This window comes from Petromyzon marinus, chromosome 9, assembly GCF_048934315.1.
Source record: "Petromyzon marinus isolate PM22_M1 ecotype Great Lakes invasive population chromosome 9, UKy_Petmar_22M1.pri1.0, whole genome shotgun sequence".
NCBI classification, from domain to species: domain Eukaryota; kingdom Metazoa; phylum Chordata; class Hyperoartia; order Petromyzontiformes; family Petromyzontidae; genus Petromyzon; species Petromyzon marinus.
Window position 1 is genome coordinate 9,433,364 of NC_133675.1, and position 25,229 is coordinate 9,458,592.

The 25,229-nt window shown below is 44.5% G+C and overlaps 1 protein-coding gene across 1 annotated transcript in view; it reads right to left on the reverse strand.

The window, feature by feature from the left end:
* The window catches only part of LOC116940569 (ventral anterior homeobox 1b-like), a 78,085-nt gene that overhangs the window by 11,734 nt on the left and 41,122 nt on the right, over positions 1 to 25,229 (reverse strand). Inside the window, exon 2 of the mRNA XM_032950545.2 lies at positions 5,053 to 5,240. Coding sequence (XP_032806436.1) covers positions 5,053 to 5,240 — 188 coding nt within the window. The remainder of the gene's footprint in view (positions 1 to 5,052; positions 5,241 to 25,229) is intronic.

Sequence of the window (25,229 nt, forward strand, 5' to 3'; positions counted from 1 at the left end):
AGCCCGCCCGCCTTTGTCTCGCCAGTGCCGATGTTTACACATCGCATCGGGTACTGTTTTAAAGACTGATTCGTACCTAGGCGTATGCCTTGGACCGGTTCAGATAAATCGCCACTGATGTGATAAGTCGTGGCTTAGGTTGCAAGGTTCACATTGTGCTAACCATTGCAGCACATCTACCGCCACCTTCCTCGCCCCCCGCAAAAGTAAAGGCACGGACACACGCGGACATACACAGGCACACATGACGCTTACGGACTCGAAGGGGTTGGTAGCGAAGTGTCGTGCTCACTGAGTTCGATTCCAAGGCGCGGCTCAACATCAGTGGCGAGTGATCAATGAACCAGGTGTCCCCCCCCCCATTCTCAAACCCACCCCCACCGCACGTTCTTCACCAGCATGGTGAAGTATGGTCAAACAACCCCGCATGACTGTCACGCGGTCAAAGGGAGCGAGGGAGGCCTCCATCCATCGGGGGCCAACAGTGTATGGACAAAGCGCTGCCGACGTTATTATTTGTCGTAAGCTGGCTCTCTGCGTCGCTCGCTCGTGAGCTTGAGCCACTGTGGCTGCTGGAGGTGACAAAGGAATCGAGGTGCCCTGCGCTTGAGTGGACACGGCGAGTAAGCGCATTGACTCGCCCTGGCACTGGGGGAGAGGCGCGGAGCTACCTCCTATCACTGTCGCGCGCGCGCGCGCTCAGAGTTAACGACCTGCGCGGATTGGCGCAACGGCTCTGTCTGGTATGCAGGTGGCTTCATTGTTTCACGAAGTGAAACACCCAAACGCCGCATCACCCATCCACCCACTCCTATCACCATCACAACCGTCATCCAGCTGCGGATATAGCAATAAAGAGCTGCAATTGAAAGGCGGCAGTTGCGCGCCTGTTAGCGCGTTGAGCTCATGAGCCCAGCTGGACGAGATACGTGATTTCGCTAAGATCAGTAGTTTGTAATCTGAAACTCCGGTCATGGCATCCCGGTCATTTACCGGCGCCCGCACTGATCAGGATTGGTGGTGAAGTATGGTCAAACGAAAGATTGGACCGGCATGACGTGGGTGGGAGGCCTTCATCGAGAGGTGGATGGACAAAGGGAAATGTGTTTTGTTCCATTCGACACGGGATCTCCAGGACATCATGTAAATGCTCTGCAGACTTTGGACGTAATTGATATCGAAGTGCGTTGCGTGATAATAATCGTAGTGATATTTGGCCTCTGTGTATCCAGCAAAGCATCGCTGATTCGAGAGACGATGTTTCCGGAGGGTACCTGCCCCATTGGGATTATTGGCCACTTCGCGTTTTAATGGAGCGTATGGCTTCATGTGCGAGGAAACACAGAGTAACCCAGATACAACTAAAATCCACCACGCATTTGTAAGCGTTAGTTGCAGAAATATATTATTAGTAATTGTAACGATGGGGGGGGGGCGGTGGGGGGGCTGCGGTCACTCCATCAACATTTACTGACGAGCGTGGTCAAATATGGTCTAATAACAGCGCGGGAAAGCTCTCATCCAACAGTGGATTGACAAGAGGAGGGTGTAGGAAATGGGGCGAACAAAGCATCGGAGGGACTGTTGGCAGGAAAGGCCACGACAACGCCACACGCTGTTGAGCACAGTTCTCGCAGTACATTGGTTAACCACAGACACGTGCATTTTTTAAGAGCGAGTTGCCAATGAGACAATGTACCGTCAAGTCTTTTGTGCAAGCTGCAACAACAACAATCCCTAAACGCCTTCTTTCCGCACAAGACATAAAAGCAAACAGCACCCAGCTGGTTAATACGTTTTTTTCGTGTATAATGGAATATAACTGACATGACCCCAGCCCTAATGTTAACCCTAAATCTAACCTCTAACCCTACATAATTAATGTGAATGGTCCGTGGCCTCTGACAGGGATTTTTTTGAAAGCCTAAGCGTTTGAAGTAAAAGTTTGACATCTACAAAACGAGGGTACGGAATGGATAGAGATAAACAATATATAACAGGTACCCACCACGTTATGGCTGATATCTGACTCACTCTGGTAGTAATTGATATTAAAATAACAGATCAGTGAAACGATAATGTGCGTTTTTATACTATCTCTGGGAGCAGAGTATAGGATCTCGACGTTTCTGCCGACTGGCTTTGTTCAAAAACATATTGAGACTTACCAGAACTCTTTAACATTCTCTCTACATTTCTAGATTTAAAGCTTTCGTGACTGCAAGGATCCATACTCTTTGGTTCTATTGAGTAAAGTCACGTAGGTAAAAAATAAAATAACAAAAATCACGACGTTTCGACCACAACACAAGCGGCCTTCATCAGGTGAAGGGACGAGACTGTCTGGAGGACAGCGCTGAGGACAGCGCTGAGGACAGCGCTGTCCTCCAGAGAGTCTCGTCCCTTCACCTGATGAAGGCCGCTTGTGTTGTGGCCGAAACGTCGTGATTTTTGTTATTTTATTTTTTACCTACGTGACTTTACCCAATAGAACCAAAGAGTATTCTCTCTACATGTAAAACTCAATGTTTTCTGAAAAGGACCAGGAGGCCTAAACGTTGACATTTTTGACAATTAGTATATTGTTATTCATTAACCATGTATTTTATGCAGCAGTTTCAAAGTAGTTCACAGATACAGCAACATAATATAATTGATTGACACCTATATCCTTAAAAGCCCAACATATTCGTCATTAACACTGCCGTAAAATAAATAAAAACATATATACACGAGGTGACCTTATGGGCAATGACCATTTGTCATAGAAGACCCAAAGGCCCCATTTCATATTTGCTATGAAGTAGGGCCATTGTCCAAAATGTTGCCGGCGATATGTTTTTTTGACAGTGTAATTGACGAATGTGTTGAGTTGTTTGTGTTGTTAATTGAGCTTGTGCACCACCGCCAACGCTGCAGCAGCAGCAGCAGCAGCACCAAACAATCTGTACAAAGAGACTCGAGAGCTAATAGCCCACATGTTGCGCGAGTGAAGGAAAGCAGTTGTGATTATTTGTCTTTGTTACAAATGCGCCTATCTTCGCCCCGCCTCAACCAGGCCCGAACCTCTGCCTACAACCCGCACACTGCCACCCGCCCACCCCCACGTTGCCGATACGTGCTGGCTGGTGGTCGCTTCTTCTCCTCTGCTACCCCTACGGTCCGAATCTCCCTCCCAATTCCTGTTTGATTGAACTGGTGACCCCTTAGATCAGTGGCTCTCAACATTTGTTGGCTGCTGTACCTCCTTGTTGAATTTTGTTTGAACCGAGTACCCCCCCCCCCCCCCTTGCCTGACTCAACGTGGTTCTGAGGAATACATGTATGCATAGTGAACATCAACATTTTAACGTATTGTAACTGTGTCGCGTAATTTGTTCGTGCTCGCTGGTTACTCTTGGAAACCACATTGTTTACGATCAATGAGGCTAGAAAGGCCTTTTACATTGTTCGATGTTACCATATGGATTTAAGTGTTATCGAAGTCATTTATATTGGCAGATTCATACGTGATTATTCACCAATGACTCTCACGTACGATACCATTTCACGCATTTATAAGTCACCTCACGTACCCACTGGAACATTGCCACGTATCCCGAGAGGTCTGCGTACCCCCGGTTGAGAATCACTGCCTGAGACTACACGCAACTTAATTCGAGGACTAACTCACAGTCCATGCCGTATTTGACACTCATACCACAGAACACGGCAGACTACGTCATTGTCCCCCGATCCGACTTTCATGTACACGTTGATGATCCATGTGATGGTGGCGATGATGGCAATGATATTTGGCGATGGTGGTCATGGCGATGACGGTGATGATGTTGATTTTTTTGGATGATGATGATGATGACCATAATGCTGGGCGGTGGTGGCTATGCAAGTGGTCTATAATCCAGCACTTGGAAGCAGTAAAGATTGGAGGATCACACTAACGTTGTGAAACTCCTTTTCCCGTGGGCGTCGATGAAGTGCCACACCCTGGCTTGCCAGGAGAACGCAGTGCAGCAAGTGGACTAATCGCCATCTTTTTCCATCGTTACGGGGAGAAGGGTGGATAGAGCGTTGCCCCCTCGCGCGTGTGAATTTCCTCCGAGTGCTCCGGTTTCCTCCCGCACGTATAAACACGCGTCATTAATTGACAGACATCTTCGAATAAAACCCCAATGCAGGAACACAACTGAACAAAAAAAGAGTCACAAGGCTCAGTGTGGCTGGATAAATGAGTAATTATTATAATAATGTTTGTCAGTTTAACACGTAGGCTTTCGCGACCAATATTATTGATAATAAAGGTTTTTGGGTTAGATCGCGTTTATTTATAAATGTGTCGTAACCCTCCACCACCCGACACGGCCAATCAGCAAAAAAGTGTCACGTTGACAAAAGACAAATAATTCACTACTTTAGCCCACCGGTGTGTTGAAGAGTGAATTATTTGTCTTTTGTCAACGTGACACTTTTTTTGCTGATTGGCCGTGTGGGGTGGTGGAGGGTTACGACACATTTATAAATAAACGCGATCTAACCCAAAAACCTTTATTATGAATAATGTTTGTGTTCATGGAGCTTGCGACGGTGATTATGGTTTTGATTATGGCGACGACCACAATAATGGCAACAATGGTGACGATTATTACATTACTATTATCCTCATACCAAAAGACAAAGATCCCCCAGTATAGCCTTAACCGACTGTTGGGCAAGTGCTGTTAGCGAGCACCTTTAAAGGCTAGAATTGTGGGTAGCCAGCACCACGCCCGGCCGCCGTTGTATCCCTAGTGGAGACGTTTACGCACCGCACCAGGTACTAATTTGAGGTTGAGTCGACGTAGTGGAGGAGGCCCAGGACCGGTTCAGATAATCGTCACTGGTGTTGGCCGTGAGCGGCAATCGAACAGGGGTTTCCAGGTCCGTAGCGCAGCGCGCTAACCGATACACTACCGCTCCCCACGTACCACACACACACACACGTGGTCCACAACCCCAGCCACACGCCGCAATAATTCCCGTTTCTCGGTGGGTGCGAAGAAGCGGAGCACGCACCTGAGTCTCGGACAGGTTGAGCTGGCGCGCTAGCTCCGTGCGCTCCCTGCCCACCAGGTACTGGCAGCGCTGGAACTCGCACTCGAGTCGATAGAGCTGCTCGGCCGTGAAGGATGTGCGGGTCCTCTTGGGCCGCTCCAGGTCCAACCCCTTGGGCAGCACGAGTTCGCGGATGGCGCCCTTGGCGTCTGCAGTGCCGCCCCCGCGTGCGCCACGGCGACGCGGCGGCGAGAGAAGAGCGCGCGTCAGGGGCAGCAGTGCGTGCTCACGTGTGTGTGGGTGTGTGTGTGTGTGGGTGTGTGTGTGTGTGGGTGTGTGTGTGTGTGGGTGTGTGTGTGTGTGTGGGTGTGTGTGTGTGTGGGTGTGTGTGTGTGTGGGTGCGTGTGTGTGTGGGGGCGTGTGTGTGTGGGTGCGTGTGGTGTGTGTGTGTGGGTGCGTGCTCACGTGTGTGTGTGTGTGTGGGTGTGTGTGTGTGTGGGTGTGTGTGTGTGTGGGTGTGTGTGTGTGTGGGTGTGTGTGTGTGTGGGTGTGTGTGTGTGTGGGTGTGTGTGTGTGTGGGTGCGTGTGTGTGTGGGGGCGTGTGTGTGTGGGTGCGTGTGGTGTGTGTGTGTGGGTGTGTGTGTGGGTGCGTGCTCACGTGTGTGTGTGTGTGTGTGGGTGTGTGTGTGTGTGGGTGTGTGTGTGTGTGGGTGTGTGTGTGTGTGGGTGTGTGTGTGGGTGTGTGTGTGTGTGGGTGTGTGTGTGTTTGGGTGTGTGTGTGTGTGGGTGCGTGTGTGTGTGGGGGCGTGTGTGTGTGGGTGCGTGTGGTGTGTGTGTGTGTGTGGGGGTGTGTGTGGGTGCGTGCTCACGTGTGTGTGTGTGTGGGTGTGTGTGTGTGTGGGTGTGTGTGTGTGTGTGGGTGTGTGTGTGTGTGGGTGCGTGTGTGTGTGGGTGCGTGTGTGTGTGGGGGCGTGTGTGTGTGGGGGCGTGTGTGGGTGCGTGTGTGTGTGGGTGCGTGTGTGTGTGGGTGCGTGTGTGTGTGGGTGCGTGTGTGTGTGGGCGCGTGTGTGTGTAGGTGCGTGTGTGTGTGGGCGCGTGTGTGTGTGGGTGCGTGTGTGTGTGGGTGCGTGTGTGTGTGGGTGCGTGTGTGTGTGGGCGCGTGTGTGTGTAGGTGCGTGTGTGTGTGGGCGCGTGTGTGTGTAGGTGCGCGTGTGTGTAGGTGCGTGTGTGTGTGGGTGCGTGTGTGTGTGGGTGCGTGTGTGTGTGGGTGTGTGTGTGTGTGTGGGTGCGTGTGTGTGTGGGTGTGTGTGTGTGTGGGTGCGTGTGTGTGTGGGTGCGTGTGTGTGTGGGTGCGTGTGTGTGTGGGTGCGTGTGTGTGTGGGTGCGCGTGTGGGTAGGTGCGTGTGTGTGTGGGTGCGTGTGTGTAGGCGCGCGCGTGTGTAGGCGCGTGTGTGTGTAGGCGCGTGTGTGTGTGGGTGCGTGTGTGTGTGGGTGCGTGTGTGTGTGGGTGCGTGTGTGTGTGGGTGCTTGTGTGTGTGTGTGTGGGGAGCGGTAGTGTAGCGGTTAGCGCGCTGCGCTACGAACCTGGCGACCCTGGTTCGATTCCCGCTCACGGCTAACACCAATGACGATTATCTGAACCGGTCCTGGGCCTCCCCTAGGTCGACTCAGCCTCAAATGAGTACCTGGTGCGGTGTGTTAACATCGCCACTGGGGAGACAAAGGCGATCGGGCGTGGTTCTTGCCACCCACCCCCTCGTGTATCGTTCCGGCCTTCATAGGTGCTCGCTAACAGCACTTGCCCCAACAGTCTGTTACAGGTTATATGGAGAATCTTTGCCTTTACGTGTAAGGGGTGGCAAAACAACCTCGGCCTCCTCAGTGGCTGCAGATCGGTAACGCTGTGGTGGCTGTGAGCATTGCTATTGGGTGAAAGGACCTTCCTGGCGCAGTAAGCCTCTATACAGAAAACCACGAATTAAATATCAAACTAAGCTTGTGTAGAGGCCCGAGGAGGACAGGCGTCCATGACGTCTGGCTGATGAATAGCCTCCTGACACAGGTGCTAGCTAAAGTGACCCCACAGGGTGGAGTTATCATATTGGATGACTTTAATGTCCAAGCAGGTCATAAAATAGCCACCTGGGCTGGAGTGATTGGAAGGCATGGGCCAGATCAGCTCAATAATAGTAGGACACTGCTAGTCTTCTGTACAGGCCATGGGCTTGTAATCATCAATATGCCGTCCACACACCATCATAGATGCACGCCTCGTCCAAGCAAGAACATCTGCTTGACTACATAGTGATCGAACAACGGATGCAGGCCCTTGTCCTTGATACCAGAACCTCCCGTGGAGCTGGTTAGCCCAGTCATCATCGGCTTGTCATCTGTAAGATGCACCTGCCATTCTTCTACTGTGGTGTCCACCTAGGACCCCATTCAAACCCACTGTGGCCTGGTCTCAACTAGTTGATGAAAGTTGCAAGTGAGTATTCAGCTGGGGTTGGCATCGCCCCCCACCCCTTCTCCTGATGCTTAGAGCAAATGGGTGAGGTTTAGAACTATGTATTCTTCGGGTCTTTCGGTAAAGTCATGAAGATAGGTTTAAAGAAAATAACAAAAAATATAACAAAAAACGACGACGTTTCGATCACAACACAAGCGGTCGTCATCAGGAAAAGGGGGGTTAGCTTCGAAAGATAACTTTACGGAAAGACCCAAAGAATATGAATTCCTGCAGTCACGAAAGCTTTAAGTTTAGAACTATGGTTCATGCAGCCCAGAGTTCCACAGAAACCGTGAAAGATGGAGGTGTTCCGGTTAGCTCCCACCGATTACATCATCCCACGTCGAAGAATGAGGAGGCTTATGACAGCCTTGGCTCAGAGTTTCGTAGAGCCGTCCGGCTCTGCGAGGATGAGTGGTGGTGGTTTACAAGAGGAGGTGGTAAATGCTTCAGTAGATCACGACAACGATTAACTCTTTAATGACATCTAAAAGTAACTTGCAGCGCCATCCCTATTACCATGCTTAAGGGAAATAATAGTGATATGATCTCCGACCCCCAGGAACAACTCTGCAGGTTTTATGAGTATTTATGTGAGATCTTGGGGTAGGGCAAACCCCTAAGCTCAGATAACATCACGCGTTAAGGTGGGGATGTCCCTGCTGGGGCTGCAGTGTCTCAAATATTGGAATAAATAGCTGGCTGAGGTGTCATCTGTTCAGGAAGTACCAGGAGCGAGCCAGTGTTTGAGACCAGGAACATCGCCAGGCAGAGATGACCTCCCAAGCGAAATGCTGAGAGAGGGTGGCGTTTGTTTGCAGAGTGCCCTATATGACATCATTACACCAGTCTTCACCACAGGACAGGCTATGCAGGATTGGAAGGATGTCCTCCTTCTTAAAGAGGGGGACCGTACTGATTGTAACAACTACTGGAGCATCTCCCAGACATGCTCAGGAGAGGCGTGCAGAGCCCCAGTGGGATTTTAGGCCTGGGCAGTCCTGTATGGATGCCATATTTTCTGTCCGTCTGCTACAGCAGAGCTATAGGGAATTACAATGGGGCCTACATCTCTGCTTTATTGATCTGGTCAAGGCGTATGCTACGATCAATATGCCATGGCTGTGGGTTGTTCTGCGTGCTTTCAGGGTCCATGATTCTGCTCACAATCAATAAAAAACTTTATGATGCGAGCAGACCCAGTAAAGCTGGTTGGCTGGGAGTCCCACACATTCCCTGTTTACCTTGGGGTGCGACAGGGATGTCATCAGGCTCCTAAACTAATTAATACATTTTTCAACCACGTAGTTCGAGAAACATTCCATGGCTGTAGCAGAGGACTTTTTATTTTATTTGGTACAGACATAGTGGGAGGCTGATCGATGCCCGGGTGCAGTCCAGGGATGGTTCCCTATTGGTCAACCATGTTATGTATGCTGATGATCTGGTGATTGCTGCTCACTCTGAGAATTAGTTGGAGGCTCTGCTGCTAAACCTGGAGCGAGTCACGAAGAGATGGGGCTTTAATATCAACCCCACCAACACGAAGCACCTGCGTGGATATTTTGTGTCATCAAATGCTCCACTCTTTCAACTCCCAATGAGTTATGGAACAGTTGTGGAGAGAGTGGACAAGTGTCCTTACCTGGGCAGTGTCCTTTTGACTAGCTCTTGTTTGGCAGCAGAGATCGTACTCCGAATCAGTTGAGCAGCATTATGTTTGCATCAGCTTCGTAACTCAGCGTGGAAACTACCTGGCCTATTGCTTCACGCAAAGTTTTGGGTCTACTTGGTCACAGTTATGCCCTCCTATCTATATGCTTGCAAAACGTGCCAGTTTTAAACATTCAGGCTGGCCTGCCGACGATCCATCCTGGCTTTAAACAGGCCGGATTGTGTGAGGAGCTTACAAATCCTTGGACATTGTCCCATCAGTGAGCTGCTCCGGCAAGAGAGGCTGCGTTGGCTGGGTCATGTTGTCCGCATGCCCAGCCACTGTATACCCAAGCAGCTTATGTTTGGCCAGATAGAGGGTGCTAAACGGGCGCGGCACGGGCTGGAGAAGAGATTGATTGATGTGTACAGGAGGATGTGGAGCTGATTAGACCTGCCGATGACTGGTATCAGCGGTGTAAAAATCGGCTTCTATCGAGGAGGCTTCGTGAAGGACATTACTGGTCAGTTAGAGGCAGTCACCCTCCAACAATAGCGGAGGGTAGAGAAGTGGCACTCACAACAACGAGCGGAGGGCCGTGCGGCTAGATATCGCGAGTTCGCACAGTGGGGAGTACAGTTGGTGCACATATAAGTCATCTCAGTCAGCCGACCCATGGCACCTAGGGTCTGGCCCGTGACCTCCTGCCATCGAGCACTCGACATTTCACGTGGCCTTAAAGCGCACCTAGCCTGGCACACGCGCCGTGGTGACTTCGTCGCCACTTAGTGGCGAATGACAGCTGCTGTTGTGATGTGAGTGTGAGCGAAGAAGTGTTAGTGTTGAGTGTGTATGTGTGGTAAAGGGGGGGGGGGGGGGTCTGCTTGTGTAAACATGAGGGCGTGTCCGAGTGAGGGTGTGGATGTGTATGAGTGTAGGTGAGTGTATGTGGGTAACGTAGGGGGCACAGGTGGTGCAACGAGCCAGTCATCTCAATCAGTCCACCCATGGCGACCTGGGTCTGCCCCGTGACCTCTTGCCGGCCTCAACGTGCACGTAGCCTGGCACAAGCGCCGTGTTGACGTCACCGCCACTAAGGTGTTGTTGTTGTATGTGGGGAGCAGTAGTGTAGCGTTTGTGGCGCTACAAAGCCGGCGACACGAGTTCGATTCCAGCTCACGACCAATAATAGTGGCGAATATTCGAACCGGTCACGCGCCTCCCCTCGGTAAATATCTCGACCCAGGGGGAGACAAGGCGGTCTGGCGTGTGTCGTGTCGGCCTTCGTATATTCTCGCTCACAGAACTTGCCCCAACGGTCTGTTACGGGCGATACGTATCATTCTCTCTAGGTTTGTGTCTGTCAGGATGTTTCTTTTTGTAAGAGTGCGTTGGCGGTACGTATTGGGGCGTGTAAGTGTAAGAGGTAGAACGTGTTTGTAAAAGTGGGCCATATGCGCGTGAAAGAGTTACGTGTGGCAGTGTGTGACATGGGTGCCCGCTAACAGCAGAGTATAAACAGGGCTAAACAAGCGACGTTAGTTCTGTGTGTGTGTGTGTACGTGTCGTCTGCAGGCCTTCATAGGTGCTCGCGAATAGCAACTAAGTCTGCTCAGGCTGTATGTGTCAGTTGAGCGTGCTGCACACACACACGCTGATCTAACAAGGTCTATTGATCAGATCGCCTGAATGATGATGTACATACCTATGCGTCTGAGTACAAACTCATGAGTTATGGTTAAACTCCGTTTAGTGTCTCCACGTATGAAACCAAATATGTTAGTCCAGATGCATATTTAATGGCATAGATGCTTATTTATTCAGGCAGCAGATTTTTTTTGTTGATGCTACTCTGGACGAGTTTCAAACTATTTGGATATCATCGGCAGTCAGGCTGGTGTATAATACTTTTCGAGATTCCAACTCTGGTCACCACTCAACGTTGCACTACATACATGCTACAAACTACAAAACACACACAAACCCACATTCACATGGATTACACACAACTAAGACAAAGATTCCCCGTATAGCCTTAGTAGACGTTTGGGACAAGTGATGTTGGCAAGCACCTATGAAGGCCGTGTCGACTTGGAGGGGGGCCAGTACCGGTTCAGATAATCGCCACTGGTTGTTGGCCGTGAGCTGGAATCGAACTCAGGGGCCGGGTTTGTAGCGCAGCCCGCTAACAGTTACACAACAACTCCCCCCACACACAACACACCTATTATATACACACACACCTAACACAGACGCATAGGCACAATAGCCACATAAATACAATTCAGAGACGTGAATACAGACACGAAACACACACTATACATGTACACATACAAATATACTTACAAAGCGCACACATATACGCTTAACATATATACATAAAAATACACACACAATACACCTCTTAAATACTGTCAGAGCACATTCGTATGCATGCATACAGAAACGCACAGCACAAGGACAATGCACACAAAACACACAAAGTATAAAAACATGTATACACACATTCACACACCCACAAACCAAACACATATACACACCCAACAAAAAAACACTTACACACAACCACGTGAATATAATTTACACACGTAAATACAAACACAAAACACAACCTCGATATATTAACAATAAACAAATACACACAACAGTACTCGCACTTGATAATACTCAGGACACAGCACACACAAAGCACACGCATACACACACTACACAGACAACACTACACACTTTATATATATACGTACGTAACATATACAAAGACAAAGGTTCTTTGTGTAGCCCACACAGGCTTCTGGGGCAAGTACTGTTAAAGGTACACGAGGTTGGGGCGGGGGGGGGGGTTGCGCTGGTGGTGTTGGTGGGCAACAACACGCCCGGCCGCCTTTGTCTCCCCAGTGGTCACCGGATTCGTCGCGTCGTGCGCTAACCACTACACTGCAAACAACACATGCACACACCCACGCACATGACACGTGGATACATACAAACGCGCACATGTTTGTATACATAGCAATAATCACACCCCCCCCCCCCCCACACAAGTCGATGTCACCGCTCACGGTCTCGCGATTCAATAATCATTATATAATCATTCTCCTGCTCACCAGTTCATTTCATCGCTTCCATCTCTCTCATGCGGGGGGGAGGGGGGCATACATATTTCTACACGGGTCTTTTTTCTTCCTGAAAAGGGCCACTAGGCAGAAACGTCGGGATTTTCTCTTCATCTCGTAAGCGGCTAAAAAAAAAACACCGCTTTATTTTTAGTATTCTGTTATGATATAGACCAGATAGGTAACAAGTTGTGCATTGTCTAAATCATAATATGATGTTAGTTATACCTAAGCTAATATAACAATGTGCCTTCAGCGTTGAAATCAAAGTGACGAATGCGTATTAGCGTTTACGTATTCATAGGTTTGAAAACAACACCGCCTTACGAATACATTATGAAAGCAAAATGTAAGGACGTTCACAAATGTAATCGCCTAGAAATATTTTCTATAATAGTGATTTTTAATAGCTATTACCGTTAGTAATGTGCAGGAATTTGTTCAACGCGATGCTAGATGAAGGCCCCCCCCACGCCGTATCGGTCGTGTGAGCGGGGGGGGGGGTGTTTGACCATACTTCCCCACAACGGTCAGTGCGTGTTGGAGAAGCGGGTATAGCGTTGCCAGGAACAGTTCAGACGACACAAACATAATCACTCGCCACTGATGTTCGCCGTGGTCGGGATTCGAGCTGAAGTTACCAGGTTCCTTAGGTCGGTGCGCCAACCACTACACCACCGCTCCACCCCGCGCGATACAATATGTATAGACTGTGCGCGTGTACTGTCGGTGAAATATCGCGAATGCAGAGGCACCTGCGACAGAGACTTTCGAGTTCATTGTGAAAGCCGCGTAATCTTCACACAATGCGCTCGCTAACCACCGTAACCGCACGGGCGTATACGTTCACGTTTGGGATTAGTGGGAACGTACCGGTAATCTTCGTAATGTACCGTGATCTCCACGTGACGATCTTCACAATGTTACCGTTACATCCATACGTTACGCAATGCACAATGCGCATAACTAGACCAGGTTAGCACGCGAGTTACATTGCTAGCGATGGCCAACATCTTTGGTGAGTTATATCGAAACGATCTTACAACCTTCCACCCTCTCCTCACCTTTAACAACGCGCATTGACCAGCGTGGCGCTGTAGCTCAAGACATCCCCTGCACGGATCAACGTGGCACGTGGAGGCCTTCATCCAGCAGTGGATTGACGAGGGGCTGTCAACTAATTATCGTGAGCTATACAGACACAAATATCCCCCGTAGAGCCTTAACCGACTGTTGGGGCGAGTGCTGTTAGCGAGCGCCTATTAAGGCTGGAACGGCACACGAGGGGGTGGGATCACGACCTTTCACCTGAAGACGGTCGCTTGTTGTTGCGATCGAAACGTCTTGATCTATTATTATTATTTTATTTCTACCCACGTGACTTTACGGAAAGAACCAAAGAGTATTAATTCCTGCAGTCACGAAAGCTTCAAGTCAAGAATATTGTTACGTTGTTACATTTCCCTGGCATTTAAATTCTACCGATGCTAAGTTGAATTATTACCACCGAAGAAGATAGCCGGCACAATCTGTGTGTGTGTGTGTCATGGGTCCATTCACAGGCAATGTTTATATATATATTATCAGAGCATGTTCACCACAAGAACGTGTGATTAAAGGAGACTTGATTCCTCGCAAAAGGTATCTATTTGGTATTTGAACATTGTAATAATTGTTTTCTTGCCAGAACGGTTAAAACCTCTTCTTATTTTTTTTCATACTGTGTGTGCATTATGCAAATATACATATTGATGGTGATCCATTAATATATACCACACTGCGTTATTATGACCCCACTTTATTCTCAACAGGTGGCTAAACTTTGTGCACGCCGTTTCTCGGTACCCTACTGGGGAGACTTGTTCCTTGGTTTGACGCGTGCATTGATATTGGCGGAGCAAGGAGACGTGGAGAGGCTTGGAAATTAAAATGTAGGCTTCTCTATCATCTGTCTATATTATTTTAACGGGGTATCTATAAATGGATCGCTCCTATACATATCAATCTACGTGTGTTTTATTTCAAACATGACCGTTTGTTATTGGTGTAAAGTCCTCGTATAATATTATACAAAACATGAACGCAATAATTATACAAATTAATATTTTAACATGCATTTTTATTACAATGAATATTTGGAAAATCTTTGGAAACTGCGTTGAACACTCAGCATGTAAAAGGTTAGATGCAAATTAGCCATATATAACTATTTCGCAGTAAACTGTAATTTGTGCTACTCTATACATGCATTATTCATGATTGTATCAGAACACGTGATGACCTGAATACACGTAAAACGCTTTGAGGAATAAACATATTCGGGATTATATGATTACGTCATTACGCTGAACATCGTGCGCAACAGTTCACACACCCAACGACGTATACGATGTGAGATCGAGTGCGAACGCCCCGTCAATAATCTGCCCAGATAAAGACATCGCCGGTAGAATGTTAGACATGGGCGCGGGTTTCACCCTCACACAGTCTCATCAGCGAACCATGCCCATGCATCTATCAAATACAAAGATCCCCCGTACAGCCTTCGCAGACTTTTGGAGCAAGTGCTGTTAGCGAGCAGCACCTATGAAGTCCGGCCAATGCACACGAGGGCGATGGGGTGGCCAGCACCACGCCTGGCCGCCTTTGTCTACCCAGTGGCGATGTTTACACACCGCACCAGGTACTGATTTGAGGCTGAGTCGACCTCGGTGATGCGGCACAGGACCATGTTCACGTAATCGTTCACTGAGTGATGGCCGTGAGCGGGAATCAAACTCAGGTTGGCCGGGTTCGTAGCGCAGCGCGCTAACCACTACACTGCCGCTCCCTATCCAGCTATCGAGCCATTGTGAACACAGGACACACAGACCCCCACCCCACCCGCGTGACCTTGCTCGACCGCAGGGGGCAAGTGCTGGTAGCGAGCACCGATGAAGGCCGGAATGGCATACGAGGGGGTGTGTGGCCAGCACCACCCCCTACCTACATAACACCAGGTACTCATTTAACGCTAAATCGACCTAGAGGAGCCCCAGGATCGGTTAAGATAATTGTCACAGGTGTTGGCCGTGAGTAGGGTCACCGAGTTTGCAGCACTGCGCTAACCACTGCGCCACCGCTCCCTACACAAACACACACACAGACGAACACAGACTCGCACACACGACATGTGTATGCTGTACACAAAAGGTCTGGTTGATCGACGCGCCCGTGACACAGCAGCCGGAATGCGCTCGGCCTCATCGCATCTCGGATGGTAAGCAGCAGGTTGGAACCTGGTTAGTACTTTGACGGTAGACTGTATGGGAATACCAGGTGGTGTAGGGTCAGGCTAGAAGGCGGCTTGGAGATTGCACTACGTCAATGCATTCTTGAATCAAGCTGTGCGGAGGGTCGTGTGGTTTCCTCCCCCGACCACCCACGATGGAATTTGTCCCTACATCCCAATGTAGCAGCACCCTCTTGAAAACAAAAAAAAGAGTCTTTCCATGGTAACTAAATTGTTTTATTTTTAATGTATGGATGTGGCTCAATGGTAAGCGAACTGCTTTTCGATCCCCGACTACGGCCAGGCATCGTCAACACGTGATCCGATCCGGTTCACTGCCTCCCTTCATCGGCCGGGCACTGAAATTGGCTCGAGAAACCCCCACGATCGACACAGCGTGAGGTCCTTCGTCCGGAGCAGTGGATTGATACGGGACTGTGTGTTGCTGTTGTTATTATAATAATGCTCGTTTTGCGATAATAGTTAGTGGCGACGGCGACAGACGTGCCTGAGATTTCTCACCCCACTTGCGAGCGTCATCTGATTCCGCTATCGAAATTAAAAGTAGCCGCGCTAATGCCCCGAAGGGGAAATCAACTTAAGCGCAGTGAGACACGGGGCCCATCGACTCCAGTCACATACCGGGAAATGGTAAAACGTCGTCCATGCAACTTACCGCAGCAACGACCTCGGCCATCCGTTATAGCCTGAAATGACGATCAATGTCCAATTCTCTTGGACATAGATCATTGCATTTTAACTGTAAATACAAAGTGCTTTGCCGTCTCAAATGAGCACCGACATGGTGCTCTTCCTGCCATTTCACAGCCCTGAGCCAGTGGTGGATGTTCCACTTTATCGGCCCCAGATGAACGATAGGCCGAGTCATCGCCTCGCACCGCCAACAATACTGCCGAGAGGGTCACTCTACTGACCGAGCCACCTGATCGACGAACGGGCAGGTAGATTGTCACATCGTGTACAGGTAGATTATCACATGATGTACAGGTAGATTATCACATCTTGTACAGGTAGATTATCACATCGTGTACAGGTAGATTGTTACATCGTGTACAGGTATACTATCGCATCATGTACAGGTAGATTGTCACATCGTGTACAGGTAGATTATCACATCATGTACAGGTAGATTATCACATCTTGTACAGGTAGATTATCACATCTTGTAAGGGTAGATTGTCACATCGTGTACAGGTTGATAATCACATCGTGTACAGGTAGATTGTTACATCATGTACAGGTAGATTATCACATCTTGTACAGGTAGATTATCACATCGTGTACAGGTAGATTATCATATCATGTACAGGTAGATTATCACATCTTGTACAGGTAGATTATCACTTCAAGTACAGATAAATTATCACATCTTGTACATGCAGATGACCACATCTTGTACAGGTAGATTATCACATCGTGTACAGGTACATTATCACATCATGTACAGGTAGATTATCACATCTTGTACAGGTAGATTATCACATCTTGTACAGGTAGATTGTCACATCATGTACAGGTAAATTGTTACATCTTGTACAGGTAGATAATCACATCATGTACAGGTAGATTATCACATCTTGAACAGGTAGATTATCACATCTTGTACAGGTAGATTATCACATCGTGTAGAGGTAGATTATCACATCATGTACAGGTAGATTATCACATCTTGTACAGGTAGATTGTTACATGATGTACAGGTAGATTATCACATCTTGTACAGGAAGATTATCACATCTTGTATAGGTAGATTATCACATCCCTTATACAGATAGATTATCACACCTTGTACAGGTAGATTATCACATCTTGTACAGGTAGATTATCACATCCCTTGTACAGATAGATTATCACATCTTATACAGGTAGATTATCACATCTTATACGAGTAGATTATCACATCGTGTACAGGTAGATTATCACAGCTTGTACAGGTAGATTGTCACATCATGTACAGGTAGATTATCACATCATGTACAGGTAGATTGTCACATCGTGGACAGGTAGATTATCAAATCTTGTACAGGTAGATTATCACATCATGTACAGGTAGATTGTTACATCGTGTACAGGTAGATTATCACATCTTGTACAGGTAGATTATCACATCATGTAAAGGTAGATTATCACATCATGTAAAGGTAGATTGTCACATCATGTACAGGTAGATTGTTACATCATGTACAGGTAGATTGTTACATCATGTACAGGTAGATTGTCACATCATGTACAGGTAGATTGTTACATCATGTACAGGTAGATTGTTACATCATGTACAGGTAGATTGTCACATCATGTACAGGTAGATTGTTACATCTTGTACAGGTAGATCATCACATCTTGTACAGGTAGATTATCACATCATGTACAGGTAGATTATCACATCTTGTACAGGTAGATTATCACATCTTATACAGGTAGATTATCACATCTTGTACAGGTAGATTATCACATCGTGTACAGGTAGATTATCTCATCTTGAACAGGTAGATAATCACATCATGTACAGGTAGATTATCACATCTTGCACAGGTAGAATATCACATCTTGTACAGGTAGATTATCACATCATGTACAGGTAGATTGTTACATCTTGTACAAGTAGATTATCACTTCAAATACAGATCGATTATCACATCTTGTACAGGCAGATGACCACATCTTGTACAGGTAGATGATCACATCTTGTACAGGGAGATTATCACATCTTGTACAGGTAGATTATCACATCTTGTACAGGTAGATTATCACATCGTGTACAGGTAGATCGTCACATCTTGTACAGGGAGATTATCAAATCCCTTGTACAGATAGATTATCACATCTTGTACAAGTAGATTATCACATCTTGTACAGGTAGATTATCACATCCCTTGTACAGATAGATTATCACATTTTGTACAAGTAGATTATCACATCTTGTACAAGTAGATTATCACATCTTGTACAGGGAGATTATCACATACCTTGTACAGATAGATTATCACATTTTATACAGGTAGATTATCACATCTTGTACAAGTAGATTATCACATCATGCACAGGTAGATTGTTACATCTTGTACAGGTAGATAATCACATCAGGTACAGTTAGATTATCACATCATGTAAAGGTAGATTGTCACATAATGTACAGGTAGATTGTTACATCATGTACAGGTAGATTGTTACATCATGTACAGGTAGATTGTCACATCATGTACAGGTAGATTGTTACATCTTGTACAGGAAGTTCATCACATCTTGTACAGGTAGATTATCACATGATGTACAGGTAGATTATCACATCATGTACAGGTAGATTATCACATCGTGTACAGGTAGGTTATCACATCGTGTACAGGTAGATTGTCAAATCATGTATAGGTAGATTATCACATCATGTTCAGGTAGATTATCACATCTTGTACAGGTAGATTATCACATCTTGTACAGGTAGATTATCACATCTTGTACAGGTAGATTATCACATCGTGTACAGGTAGATTATCTCAACTTGTACAGGTATATTATCACATCATGTACAGGAACATTGTCACATCTTGTACAGGTAGATTATCACATCTTGTACAGGTAGATAATCACATCTTGAACAGGTAGATTATCACATCTTATACAGGCAGATTATCACATCTTGTACAGGTAGATTATCACATCTTGCACAGGTAGAATATCACATCTTGTACAGGTAGATTATCACATCCCTTATACAGATAGATTATCACATCTTGTACAGGTAGATTATCACATCATGTACAGGTAGATTGTTAAATATTGTACAGGTAGATTATCACTTCAAGTACAGATAAATTATCACATCTTGTACATGCAGATGACCACATCTTGTACAGGTAGATTATCACATCGTGTACAGGTAGATTATCACATCTTGTACAGGTAGATTATCACATCATGTACAGGTAGATTGTCACATCATGTACAGGTAGATTATCACATCTTGTACAGGTAGATTATCACATCTTGTACAGGTAGACTTTCACGTCCCTTGTACAGATAGATTATCACATTTTGTACAGGTAGATTATCACATCTTGTACAAGTAGATTATCACATCTTGTACAGAGAGATTATCACATCCCTTATACAGATAGATTATCACATTTTATACAGGTAGATTATCACATCATGTACAAGTAGATTATCACGTCATGTACAGGTAGATTATCACATCATGTAAAGGTAGATTGTCACATCATGTACAGGTAGATTGTTACATAATGTACAGGTAGATTGTCACATCATGCAAATGTAGAATGTTACATCTTGTAAAGGTAGATTATCACTTCAAGTACAGATAGATTATCACATCTTGTACAGGCAGATGACCACATCTTATACAGGTAGATGATCACATCTTGTACAGGGAGATTATCACATCTTGTACAGGTAGATTATCACATCTTGTACAGGTAGATTATCACATCGTGTACAGGTAGATCGTCACATCTTGTACAAGTAGATTATCACATCTTGTACAGGGAGATTATCACATCCCTTGTACAGATAGATTATCACATCTTGTACAAGTAGATTATCACATCTTGTACAAGTAGATTAACACATCTTGTACAGGGAGATTATCACATACCTTGTACAGATAGATTATCACATTTTTTACAGGTAGATTATCACATCTTGTACAAGTAGATTAACACATCTTGTACAGGGAGATTATCACATACCTTGTACAGATAGATTATCACATTTTTTACAGGTAGATTATCACATCTTGTACAAGTAGATTATCACATCATGTACAGGTAGATTGTTACATCATGTACAGTTAGATTGTCACATCATGCACAGGTAGATTGTTACATCTTGTACAGGTAGATCATCACATCTTGTACAGGTAGATAATCACATCATGTACAGGTAGATTATCACATCATGTAAAGGTAGTTTGTCACATCATGTACAGGTAGATTGTTACATCATGTACAGGTAGATTGTTACATCATGTACAGGTAGATTGTCACATCATGCACAGGTAGATTGTTACATCTTGTACAGGTAGATCATCACATCCTGTACAGGTAGATTATCACATCATGTACAGGTAGATTATCACATCATGTACAGGTAGATTATCACATCTTGTACAGGTAGATTATCACATCTTGTACAGGTAGATTATCACATCGTGTACAGGTAGATTATCTCAACTTGAACAGGTATATTATCACATCATGTACAGGAAGATTGTCACATCTTGTACAGGTAGATTATCACATCTTGTACAGGTAGATAATCACATCTTGTACAGGTAGATTATCACATCTTATACAGGCAGATTATCACATCTTGTAGAGGTAGATTATCACATCTTGCACAGGTAGAATATCACATCTTGTACAGGTAGATTATCACATCCCTTATACAGATAGATTATCACATCTTGTACAGGTAGATTATCACATCATGTACAGGTAGATTGTTACATCTTGTACAGGTAAATTATCACTTCAAGTACAGATAAATTATCACATCTTGTACATGCAGATGACCACATCTTGTACAGGTAGACTATCACATCGTGTACAGGTAGATTATCACATCTTGTACAGGTAGATTATCACATCGTGTACAGGTAGATCGTCACATCATGTACAGGTAAATTATCACATCATGTACAGGTAGATTGTCACATCATGTACAGGTAGATTATCACATCTTGTACAGGTAGATTATCACATCTTGTACAGGTAGACTATCACGTCCCTTGTACAGATAGATTATCACATTTTGTACAGGTAGATTATCACATCTTGTACAAGTAGATTATCACATATTGTACGGAGAGATTATCACATCCTTTATACAGATAGATTATCACATTTTATACAGGTAGATTATCACATCTTGTACAGGTAGATTATCACATCATGTACAGGTAGATTGTCACATCATGTACAGGTAGATTATCACATCTTGTACAGGTAGATTATCACATCTTGTACAGGTAGACTATCACGTCCCTTGTACAGATAGATTATCACATTTTGTACAGGTAGATTATCACATCTTGTACAAGTAGATTATCACATCTTGTACAGAGAGATTATCACATCCGTTATACAGATAGATTATCACATTTTATACAGGTAGATTATCACATCATGTACAAGTAGATTATCACATCATGTACAGGTAGATTATCACATCATGTAAAGGTAGATTGTCACATCATGTACAGGTAGATTGTTACATCACGTACAGGTAGATTGTTACATAATGTACAGGTAGATTGTCACATCATGCAAATGTAGAATGTTACATCTTGTAAAGGTAGATTATCACTTCAAGTACAGATAGATTATCACATCTTGTACAGGCAGATGACCACATCTTATACAGGTAGATGATCACATCTTGTACAGGGAGATTATCACATCTTGTACAGGTAGATTATCACATCTTGTACAGGTAGATTATCACATCGTGTACAGGTAGATCGTCACATCTTGTACAAGTAGATTATCACATCTTGTACAGGGAGATTATCACATCCCTTGTACAGATAGATTATCACATCTTGTACAAGTAGATTATCACATCTTGTACAGGTAGATTATCACATCCCTTGTACAGATAGATTATCACATTTTGTACAGGTAGATTATCACATCTTGTACAAGTAGATTATCACATCTTGTAGAGGGAGATTATCACATACCTTGTACAGATAGATTATCACATTTTTTACAGGTAGATTATCACATCTTGTACAAGTAGATTATCACATCATGTACAGGTAGATTATCACATCCCTTGTACAGATAGATTATCACATCTTGTACAAGTAGATTATCACATCTTGTACAGGTAGATTATCACATCCCTTGTACAGATAGATTATCACATTTTGTACAGGTAGATTATCACATCTTGTACAAGTAGATTAACACATCTTGTACTGGGAGATTATCACATACCTTGTACAGATAGATTATCACATTTTTTAACAGGTAGATTATCACATCTTGTACAAGTAGATTATCCCATCATGTACAGGTAGATTGTTACATCATGTACAGTTAGATTGTCACATCATGCACAGGTAGATTGTTACATCTTGTACAGGTAGATCATCACATCTTGTACAGGTAGATAATCACATCATGTACAGGTAGATTATCACATCATGTAAAGTTAGATTGTCACATCATGTACAGGTAGATTGTTACATCATGTACAGGTAGATTGTTACATCATGTACAGGTAGATTGTCACATCATGCACAGGTAGATTGTTACATCTTGTACAGGTAGATCATCACATCTTGTACAGGTAGATTATCACATCATGTACAGGTAGATTATCACATCATGTACAGGTAGATTATCACATCGTGTACAGGTAGGTTATCACATCGTGTACAGGTAGATTGTCAAACCATGTATAGGTAGATTATCACATCAAGTTAATGTAGATTATCACATCTTGTACAGGTAGATTATCACATCTTGTACAGGTAGATTATCACATCTTGTACAGGTAGATTATCACATCGTGTACAGGTAGATTATCTCAACTTGAACAGGTATATTATCACATCATGTACAGGAAGATTGTCACATCTTGTACAGGTAGATTATCACATCTTGTACAGGTAGATAATCACATCTTGTACAGGTAGATTATCACATCTTATACAGGCAGATTAACACATCTTGTACAGGTATATTATCACATCTTGCACAGGTAGAATATCACATCTTATACAGGCAGATTATCACATATTGTAGAGGTAGATTATCACATCTTGCACAGGTAGAATATCACATCTTGTACAGGTAGATTATCACATCCCTCATACAGATAGATTATCACATCTTGTACAGGTAGATTATCACATCATGTACAGGTAGATTGTTACATCTTGTACAGGTAAATTATCACTTCAAGTACAGATAAATTATCACATCTTGTACATGCAGATGACCACATCTTGTACAGGTAGATTATCACATCGTGTACAGGTAGATTATCACATCTTGTACAGGTAGATTATCACATCGTGTACAGGTAGATCGTCACATCATGTACAGGTAGATTATCACATCTTGTACAGGTAGATTATCACATCTTGTACAGGTCGGCTATCACGTCCCTTGTACAGATAGATTATCACATTTTGTACAGGTAGATTATCACATCTTGTACAAGTAGATTATCACATATTGTACAGAGAGATTATCACATCCTTTATACAGATAGATTATCACATTTTATACAGGTAGATTATCACATCTTGTACAAGTAGATTATCACATCATGTAAAGGTAGATTGTCACATCATGTACAGGTAGATTGGTACATCACGTACAGGTAGATTGTTACATAAGTACAGGTAGATTGTCACATCATGCAAATGTAGAATGTTACATCTTGTACAGGTAGATTATCACTTCAAGTACAGATAGATTATCACATCTTGTACAGGCAGATGACCACATCTTGTACAGGTAGATGATCACATCTTGTACAGGGAGATTATCACATCTTGTATAGGTAGATTATCACATCTTGTACAGGTAGATTATCACATCCCTTGTACAGATAGATTATCACATCTTGTACAAGTAGATTATCACATCTTGTACAGGTAGATTATCACATCCCTTGTACAGATAGATTATCACATTTTGTACAGGTAGATTATCACATCTTGTACAAGTAGATTATCACATCTTGTACAGGGAGATTATCACATACCTTGTACAGATAGATTATCACATTTTATACAGGTAGATTATCACATCGTGTACAAGTAGATTATCACATCATGTACAGGTAGATTGTTACATCATGTACAGTTAGATTGTCACATCATGCACAGGTAGATTGTTACATATTGTACAGTTAGATTATCACATCTTGTACAGGTAGATAATCACATCATGTACAGGTAGATTATCACATCATGTAAAGGTAGTTTGTCACATCATGTACAGGTAGATTGTTACATCATGTGCAGGTAGATTGTCACATCTTGTACAGGTAGATAATCACATCTTGTACAGGTAGATTATCACATCTTATACAGGAAGATTGTCACATCTTGTACAGGTATATTATCACATCTTGCACAGGTAGAATATCACATCTTGTACAGGTAGATTATCACATCCCTTATACAGATAGATTATCACATCTTGTACAGGTAGATTATCACATCATGTACAGGTAGATTGTTACATCTTGTACAGGTAGATTATCACTTCAAGTACAGATAAATTATCACATCTTGTACATGCAGATGACCACATCTTGTACAGGTAGATTGTCACATCGTGTACAGGTAGATTATCACATCTTGTACAGGTAGATTATCACATCGTGTACAGGTAGATCGTCACATCATGTACAGGTAAATTATCACATCATGTACAGGTAGATTGTCACATCATGTACAGGTAGATTATCACATCTTGTACAGGTAGAATATCACATCTTGTACAGGTAGGCTATCACGTCCCTTGTACAGATAGATTATCACATTTTGTACAGGTAGATTATCACATCTTGTACAAGTAGATTATCACATATTGTACAGAGAGATTATCACATCCTTTATACAGATAGATTATCACATTTTATACAGGT